Source organism: Natrix helvetica, assembly GCF_964273705.1.
Source record: "Natrix helvetica genome assembly, chromosome: 4".
NCBI lineage: Eukaryota > Metazoa > Chordata > Lepidosauria > Squamata > Natricidae > Natrix > Natrix helvetica.
This window is the reverse complement of record NC_138550.1, coordinates 119973627-119983321: the sequence shown is the minus strand read 5'-3', so window position 1 is coordinate 119983321 and position 9695 is coordinate 119973627. Positions and strand designations below refer to the sequence as shown.

Here is a 9695-nt window from a genome sequence, read left to right as displayed (position 1 = left end):
CCTTATTACCTTTTTTTTTTTATAAACAGGGACTATGATAGAAATTTCTCATTATTTTGGAATGCAACCAGTATTATTTATGTAGGAGTACAGCCCTATCAATGGTGGCGAGGGCATAGGGAATAGGTAACTTGAGAAAAGAACTTAACCAACATCCTGCTCCCCCCCAAGTTGGAAAATGTAACAAAAAAGGACAAATAGTGAAGTAGCAATATCTAAGTTCAGTCATGACACCAGCTTCTATTACTGTACTATTCTTTTACATCAGTGGTTCCCAACCCTTTTTTGACCGTGCCCAACCTAAGCATCTTTAAAATCCTAATTCCCCCCCCCCCATATAATTCTTACTTTACTCAAAAAGTGAACTCTCACATGGAGGAAGCCTAAAAGACCATTAACTTGGTTTAAACAAGGTTCAAATTGCCCCCATTAAAAATCAAATTGCCCCCTCCGGAACGTGGATCCCACATTAGGAACCAATTCTAGATCATATGAAATACATCTTAATGACACAAATATACAATGGTGATACAGTCAGATCACTATACTGCTTCCTTAAGAGCAATTAAAATAAGGTTGTCGGTGGCCCTGCTATTTTTTAAATAGATTAAAACTTATGCTTTGGTCTTAACAAGTTAGCTTTTAAACGACATTAGAAACGAGTTTAATCTATGTGTTGTGAAGAGGTAACAGTAAATTTGCAGTTTGCAACAAGCAGATTCAGACCTGGAATGAAAGCCACACCTTTACGTTTTAGATTTGAAAAAAAAAATCACTAAAAATCACTTTAGAATGGATTGAGAATTAAAATAGCCGAAAATCAAGTAGCTGCCTTATAAATCTTATAGCTTGGAAAATGCAATCAGCAACTTGAGTCAATGGGGATACTCTGGAAAACAACGTTTCGCCATATTTGTTAGTTTGATTTGTAAAAAAAAAAAAAAGCAAGCAAGGCGCTTGCCTCCGGCTGAGACCTCTCCCATACTTCTTCCTCCTCCCTCCTCCAAAGTGGGAATGGAGAATAAGCTCGTGGCGCTCTACTCACAACAGTACGTGGAATTGGAATCCGGAGGGACTGGACGATCAGCCAATAACAATCCAGGCTCGGGGCAAACGCACTCCTTGGTTTCCTCCGATTGGCTTGTCGGAAGATGGGCGGGGAACGCGCCAAGTCTAACGCTAGAATTTAGGTCCCGCCAAGAAAGCAGCGCCGAAAAGAAGCCCGCTTCGCTCTTCTACTTCGCAATGCCGGCCGAGCTGGACGTGCAGGGGACTCCCTCGCTGCCCCAGGAAAAGACCCATGCCGCCTCCGGCTCTTCCCCATGTCACGGAGAGTTCCAGTATCTCCAGCAGGTCGAGCAGATCCTGCGCTTCGGACACAAAAAGGAAGATCGGACCGGGACAGGGACTCTGTCCATCTTCGGGATGCAGGCGCGGTACAACCTCCGAGGTGAAGTTCAGCTCCCCCCATCCGCTCCGGGCACCTCTGGCTTTGTTTTGAGAAATTCAGGGGTGGGCGGGAAACCGCTGCCGGTTCTGCAGCCTTGGCGCTGGTCTCGGAGCCTCTCACTCTCAAAAACGGTAACCTGGTCGAGTCTTTTCTCGGGGAGCTTTTAAAGGGCACCGAATTCGCCTCGGAGGATAGAACAATACGCGTTTAAAAGGGGGCCGCGCTTTTTATAATCCGCGAGCAAGAAAGAAACGGAGACCACCAGAGCCGAAGTGGCCACGGGGAAGCCGGAGGAGACAGCAGAAGATTTCGAGACAGAGACCAGCTCGGTTTCTGGTATCCATCTTCAGTTCCTGGTTCCTTGCTCCGGTTCTGCCTAATTTGGCGCTCACCCATTAGGTCCGAAATTCCTTGCTTAGGAGCACTGATGGGTCACTTACATATAACTTGTCTCAAAAGAGGAGCAGTGATTCCCCCAGGTGGCACTCCCAAAATTTGTTTGGTTATATATTTATCAGGTGATAGCCCATCTTTTATTTTGGCAGAGGATAACGGTTTAAGGAAGTGCTTATAAAGGTAGTCCTGGACTTATGACCACAATTAAGCCCAACATTTTTGTTGTTAAGCAAGACAATTAAGTAAATTTTGTCACATTTAAGTGAGTCCCTGCACTTATGAGTCACTAACACGGTTAAGTGAATTTGGCTTCCCCATTGACTTGACTTGTCAAAAGGTCACAAAAAGCGATCCCATGACCCCAGGGAAATGGTCATAAATCACTTTCAGTGCTGTTGTATCTTCGAACATTCACTAAATGAACTGGACTACCTGTATTTTCCTCACAGCAGCAGCCCTGTAAGGTAGTCTGGGCCACGGGGGTCTCTTTGCTATCTGAGGAATTTTAGGAATTGAAGTCCACAAGTCTTAAAGTTGCCAAGGTTGGAGACCCTGATCTGGGCTGAAAGAGTGGCTATCTTGTCACCCTGCAGGGCTCCAGCTTCTAACACTGAGCTTTTTGAGGTAGTGCAGACAAAATACATCAGGAGTATTGACTACCTTTATTATAGGGTTGCAGTAACAGAATCTTGCAAGTCTGGAAGCATTTCTCCTGTCTTTTGATAAAAAAAATAAAAGCCTGACTACCATATATTAGTATTCCAATATGATGAATTGATTAAATATTTATCTGGATTGTGTTTAATGTCTCTAAATTGTGTACTAGTTAACTTTAGAAAATGTTCAGTTTATACATAACTCAATATATCTCTTTTTTTAAATTTTCTTTCAGATGATTTCCCATTGTTAACAACTAAAAGAGTATTCTGGAAAGGAGTACTTGAAGAACTACTTTGGTTTATCCAGGTATAATGCATAGTAATGGTTTCAGTCAAATTTTGGTTAGACCCATTGAAAAAAAATAGAAATTGAGGTTTATTATAAATACAAATAATGCAATATTAATTCAGCAATAAATTATTCAGAGAGGATTCAGATGAGGCATGTTAGTCTTCTATTGGAAGCCTACAGAGATCTGTGGATAGAAGAGTCCTGGGTTAGATGTATCAGCCTACAAACCACAAAAGGCGTGGTACAAATGAGTTAATTATTCAACATTATCAATAACAAATAGTCTTTAGACAACCTCCCCCAACTATATATCAGTAAACATATCTAAAATTATTGATGAAGCTATACCTTTTAGGCGGCCTGCACTGGTTACCGGTTGTCTTCCGGTTGCAATTCAAGGTATTAATTATGACCTTTAAAGCGCTCCATGGCTTAGGCCCAGGGTACCTGCGAGACCACCTACTGCCACCAATAGCCTCCCACCGTCCAGTATGATCCCACAGAGTTGGCCTCCTCAGGGTGCCGTCGGCCAGACAGTGTCGGCTGGTGACCCCCAGGGGGAGAGCCTTCTCTGTGGGAGCGCCTTCCCTCTGGAATGAGCTGCCCCTGGAGCTTCGCATAATCCCTGACCTCCGGTCCTTCCAACGCGCCCTAAAAAGTTGGCTTTTTCAGCAAGCCGGCCTGGCCTGTTAATTTTATTTAATTTTTAAAATGTGAGTGTTATATAAATTGGGTTTGTTTTTTGGACTCTTTCTAATTTCCTTTTAACTTTTGTATTATGTGTTTTTTAATGCTGTACGCCGCCCTGAGTCCTTGGGAGAAGGGTGGTATATAAATCCAATAAATCCAATCCAATCCAATATGTTAAAATTAATCTAACAATAATACAAATCAATGGGGGTCACCAAGAATAAAGTTAATCTTCAGAGTAGGTGGAACAAACAAGAAATAGAGGCACAAAACTGGACAACCTGAAAAGAACACATCAGAGTATTGATTGGATAGAAGTGACAGATATGTATGTTCTCTACAAAGTTAATTCTTTAAAATATGATACCAATACATGCATGTCTCACTTCTAAAAGAGAAACATACTTCAGACTTCTAGGGGAGATATGGCGAACTGAAGACAATTTTGTGAAAGGAGAAGACAGGAGTTTGCCCACATATGCTCTAGATCGGGGTCCTCAAACTTTTTAAACGGGCCAATTCACGGTCCCGTGGGGGGCAGGACTGGGTGGGTGTGCGTGGCTAGGTGATCATGTGACTGGGTGAGCATGACCAATTTAGTAGTCATTAAACAATACACAGAAATGAAACTTTAATTTGTTATGCTCCTAGGGGTGGAAAGCAGGTTAGTGAAGGGATGCAGCTGCCTTTGAGGTATACATAAATCTCTCTCCTTCTCTCTCTCTCTACTTCCCTCCACCCTCTCTCTGGCCTCCTCGGTCTCCAGAACCACTGAGCCACCCAAAAACAGGCCCTATTTTGGCTTCTTGAGGCCTCCACGGATCCCATTTTTGGCCTCCTTAGCCTCCAGAACTACTCTGCTGCCCAAAAAACGGGCCCATTTTTGGCTTTCTGAGGCTTCTGCACGTCCTGTTTTTGATCTCCAGAAGGTGGGTGGGGCAGACTTATGGTCCCTTGCGGGCTGTAGTTTGAGAACCCCTGCTCTAGATTACTGCTTCTTGCATGGAGGCCACAGAATATGCCCTCCATGCAAGAAGTTTGAGAGTTTGAATTCTGGCAAACAATGGGACTATCCATTTTGCTCCTCTATCAGTTAATAAAATAATTAAACAGGGTGGAGACTTTTAAAGAATGCTAAGAGGAATATACTTCAAATGCTGCCCATTGTTCTTTAAAGATCTCACTGGATTAATTTTTCTAATTTTCCCTCTGCCTTGTGAAAAGTGGAGCCTAAAACAACTTCAGGATTTGTCTAGTTAAAATCTATTGCCTATAAATGCATTCTAGTACTATTAAAATTTTAAATTACAGTAATGCAATACATTGCATCTTGCTAAATATTATGATTATAAGGTATGATATTGAAAAGAATATTTTCCTTTTTTATTTCAAATCAGTTTTAATTTTTTTCCTATAATGTTAAAATAATTATATTTATTATTTTTAACAAAATATTCCTAGAATAAGGGAATTGGAAAATATAATGCATACAAACTAATTAACAAGCAGAATCATATTTGGATTAAATTCAATAAATTTTGTAGAAGAAGAACAATATAAAATTTATCTGTCAAGGAAATAACTTCACAATCACTGAGGTTTTTATTTATAAAAACATTTATAAACACCTGCAAAGATGGAGTATATATAGAAAGCAATATTAGTCAATCTGAGTACTCAAACTGGTACTCTGAATACTGCTTTACTGAATTGTCACGGGCAGCAATTAGAATCTTATCACTTAATGTTGGGAGATGTTTTCTTCCCTAAGTGTTTGGAAGTATTAGAGATTGATACTGAATTCTACAAATGTAAAAAAATGACAAGAAATCTAAAGAGTTTATGCTAAATGCTGATAAATGATTTCTTTCTCATTACCCACAGGGTTCTACAAATGCAAAAGAACTTTCTGCTAAAGGAGTTAAGATTTGGGATGCCAACGGTTCTCGGCAATTCTTAGACAAACAAGGATTTTTTTCTAGAGAGGAAGGAGACTTAGGTCCTGTTTACGGCTTTCAGTGGCGACATTTTGGAGCTGAGTACAAAGATATGAATACAGGTAAACATGGCTGAATATTTGCTTTCAAGTATCCATAAAAATATACTTTAGGATACTAAAGACGTAATTGTTAAAACTGGCTTGATTCCAAAAAATGTACAAGTAATCTTCATTTAACCAACCTTATAGGACTGGCAACTACCACTAAATGAAGCAGTTACTAAGTGGAAAACCACATGACTATGAGTGCTTTCTGAATGGAAAAACAAGTGTAAATCGACTTGATTTAAATCAAATCCACCCTGATTGGAAATAATAATTATTTTGTTTTCATAATTTCAGTAGTTATGTAAATAATACAAGTATGTATTGTTGGTCCTGTCCCGTTTAACATGGAGTAAACTACTGTTTACATCTATTGTTAATAAGTACTTGGATCAGTATGGAGTAGGAAATTTAATTAACAGCTCAAATTTCTTCTAGAATTAAAGTGGATTTATACTATCACTAGTTATTAAATGGCTTACATTTCTGCCCTTTTAATCAGATGACATCATAAAAATATATTTTGTATTCTGTTTTCCAGACTATCTAAACACATTTGTGCTGATGCACCATGACTAATGCTTCCTATTTGGTTTATTTAGTAGACATTTCCAGAAGGAACTTGCAATTCTTAAATACTCTTGTCTTTAGTGGAACAATCTCTTAATAAATGAGCTAAACAACTATTAAGAGTGAGATTAGTTCTTGTATTGAAAAGTATTATAAATAAGCTTGCGTTCCCTTTTTTGTAGATTATACAGGACAAGGAGTAGACCAACTACAGCAAGTAATTGATACAATCAGAAACAATCCAGATGACAGAAGAATTATAATGTGTGCCTGGAATCCTAAAGGTATATTATAACATTTAATGCTGAAGCATTAAAGATTCAGTTATCCATGATAACACTTGTTAGGAAAAAAATAATCTCTACCTTAGAAAACAAAACTATCCAGGATAATTGCATGAGCAGAATTATTCTCTTGGGCTATTCTTTTTTTTTAATTTGGCTTTTTGTTTTGCTTTTCAGATCTTTCTGCAATGGCTTTACCTCCATGCCATGCTCTCTGCCAATTTTACATTTCAAATGGTGAACTCTCTTGTCAGTTGTATCAACGTTCTGGAGACATGGGACTGGGAGTTCCTTTCAACATAGCTAGTTACTCACTTCTTACTTCAATGATTGCCCATGTTACAGGCCTGAAGGTATTCTTATCTTATTTTCATTGGAAGTAAGGAAAACAGAAATCTCAGGGTGAACACAGTTTGGCAAGGAGTGAAACTATCAATATTTTCAGAAAGACAACAGAGAGGTAAATTCTGGCAGCACTTTATAGTACTCTGAAGAATGAGAGCTTAACAGCATCAGCAAATGTTCTAGTATTTCTACTTGAAAAACATTAGCTAGTGTGAGAAAATTGTATAGCCATTTGAATTCCACTTCCTATGCTTACTGTAAGAGACATGATATTTGCAATGGGTACAGTTTGGTACCATGTATTTATGAACAATTGGGTACAAGCACTCCCAATTTTCATGGGAAATAGTTTATGTGCTTTAGTGGTAGACTGGATCGTTCTATTTATGGTACTTAACAGTGCATTCAACGTCTGGCACTTGCCTCAGTTGGAAAAATTTATATACTGAGGCTTAAGTATGGTGAGATGCAGAAGGAATTTGGTTCTGCTTCATGGAGATGTATAAAGATGAGTGGTAAGGGAGGAAAAAGCCTTGTTGGCAGTATTGAAACATCTATGTAAGAGGACAGAATTACATATCTTATAAACTTTTTTGCTCATCTGCAAAATTCATTATGCAATAACTGAAATAACAGCAATCACTACATGACAAAAATTGAGGGATTGTGGAAGTGGGGAAAATGAAATACATATTCAAACTTGATTCAGAAAAAGGAAGATGCAGTCCTACTAGGAATCTGTGTAGTATTAAGGAGTTGGACCTTGTTGGTGCAGGATTAAGTTCCCTAAATAGAACATATTGGGTGACTTAAGGCATTATATGAGCAAAATAGCAATTGAATGAGGCTGCTCTTTCCCAAACAGGTGAGATCTGTTTAGGAAACTTGCACTTGAATTCAACAAAACATGAGCACAGTTCTACTTCTACTTAGAGCTTGGAGAGAGAATTGCATAATCCTGTTCCCTCCCCATGTATCAGATGAATACCTGGATGGGAATTCTGTCCTAGCCCAATGTATCTCCCTTGGTTAATGCTGTAGATGATAAAATGAGGGAAGGCTCTATTTAAGCAATCTTGGTTCTCAGAAAAGCTACGACATAGACGTAAAGATATACTTTTAGAGTATGAACAAACTAGTGTATAGAGAATAATGACAGTACATTCCAAAAACAAAACTTGTCTAGCAGCATATTTCTTGTTCTGTTTATTCTTAATTCATCACTAAATAATACTCTTTTTTATATAGCCTGGTGAATTTATACATACATTAGGAGATGCTCATATATATTTAAACCATATTGAACCCTTGAAAATACAGGTAATTATATCAGTTGATTATTCTCATTGTTGTTTTAATATCATTAAAACCATTATGTGTACTGAATACTCCTCATTTCCATCAGAACCTGGATGAAGTATAACTTTTAAATCTGTCAGTAGTGCTTGACATTATCAACAATTCATTACAACACTGCAATTGGAGGAGATAACATGTTAGCATAATCTTTATATAGATAATATTTTTCTAACTCCAGCCTAGGTTGGACAAGAGATGCAGTGAGTCTTCAGCTATCAGGATCTGGATGGGTCAAGATAAACAAAAGTTGATTCCCAACAAAACTGAACACTGGCCTAGAAATCTTTAGGATCTCTGGTAACCTTTTCTAGATCTGGAAAAGGTTGTGCTACCTTGGAAGAAGCTTGTCTGTGACCCTCTGTAGCTTTATGGATATCCTGGATTACTGGCTTACTGCCACAAAAACAGGTGGAGTGTTTGGCTCCATTTATGTCCTCATTACTTTGTGATTGCTTTATTACAATGTGCTGTCTTTGGGCTTACTTTTGAAAACCACTTGGAACCTTCAGTTGTTGCAAAATGCAGTGGTTTACAATTTAATAGCGTAGCATTTTTAAAGCTGTTGAATTGCTACTGGCACATCATCAGGTACAATTATGTATTATATTACCCTATAACTGTGATGGGAAAATTATGGCGTGCGTGCCACAGGTGGCATGTGGAGCCCTCTGCGGGCATGTGACCCATCACCCAGCTCAGCTCCACCGTGCATGTGTGCGCGCCTTCCACTGGCCATCTGATTTTTGGGTCTCTGCCACGCATGCAAGGGGGGGTGTGGGGGTCACGCACAGGGGAGCATGGGAGGTACGGCACGGCACACACACCTGTGCCCCATTTTTGATCCCAGACTTCAGGGCGGCCCGCTAAGCCCAAAATGGGGCACGGGTTGCACGCATGTGTGTGTGGGGGGGCACATTGCATTATGGGTGTGTGCGCACACCCGCTGTCGCACACACACACAGTTTTAGCATGCAAGGAGAAAAAGGTTAGCCATCATTGACCTATAAAATAGATATTTTTACTGTTTTAAATAAAAACTTACATAATTTACTAATAAAAAGTATAATAAGCAATCAGTTCAACACTTAATTGAACTCTCTGCCATGTAATGTATATATTTTTAAATTTCAGCTTCAGAGGCAACCAAGACCTTTTCCCAAGCTCAAAATTCTTCGTAAAGTGGAAAATATCAATGACTTCAGAGCAGATGATTTTGAGATAGAAGACTATCATCCACACCCAGCGATTAAAATGGAAATGGCTGTATAATGAACTTTTTCTGCGACTGTTTTAATGTTCAGCCTGGAGTGAATGCATTTAAGCATTATTTGTATTCACATCGCTGAAAAGGTCAAAAACAGCTTGTTTTCAAATGTTCAGTTTTCGTATGAAGCTTGGATCTGCAGTAGACTATTATATATGCATCATGCACTGAGCATATAAAGGATTTCTGTAGTTTGGGATTATCCAATAAACCTTATGTGTTGTAATAAATGTTAGATGAAATCTTAAGGGAAAGATGTACTGCATCACTCATTTTTCAAGTTAACCTGCCAAAGTTCCTGTAGGAAAATACTGTAGAATAGAAAAAGCAACAAACAGCTTG

General features: G+C 38.9%; 1 protein-coding gene across 1 annotated transcript; it reads left to right on the top strand.

Moving 5' to 3' along the window:
• The first annotated feature begins 999 nt into the window (after positions 1 to 999).
• On the top strand, positions 1000 to 9607 carry TYMS (thymidylate synthetase). Its single transcript, XM_081952788.1, has 7 exons — positions 1000 to 1450; positions 2739 to 2812; positions 5372 to 5546; positions 6284 to 6385; positions 6563 to 6738; positions 7979 to 8050; positions 9221 to 9607. Exons 1-7 carry the CDS (start codon positions 1015 to 1017, stop codon positions 9356 to 9358), a joined length of 1173 nt encoding a protein of 390 aa, XP_081808914.1. The 5' UTR covers positions 1000 to 1014; the 3' UTR covers positions 9359 to 9607.
• The last annotated feature ends 88 nt before the right edge of the window (positions 9608 to 9695 follow it).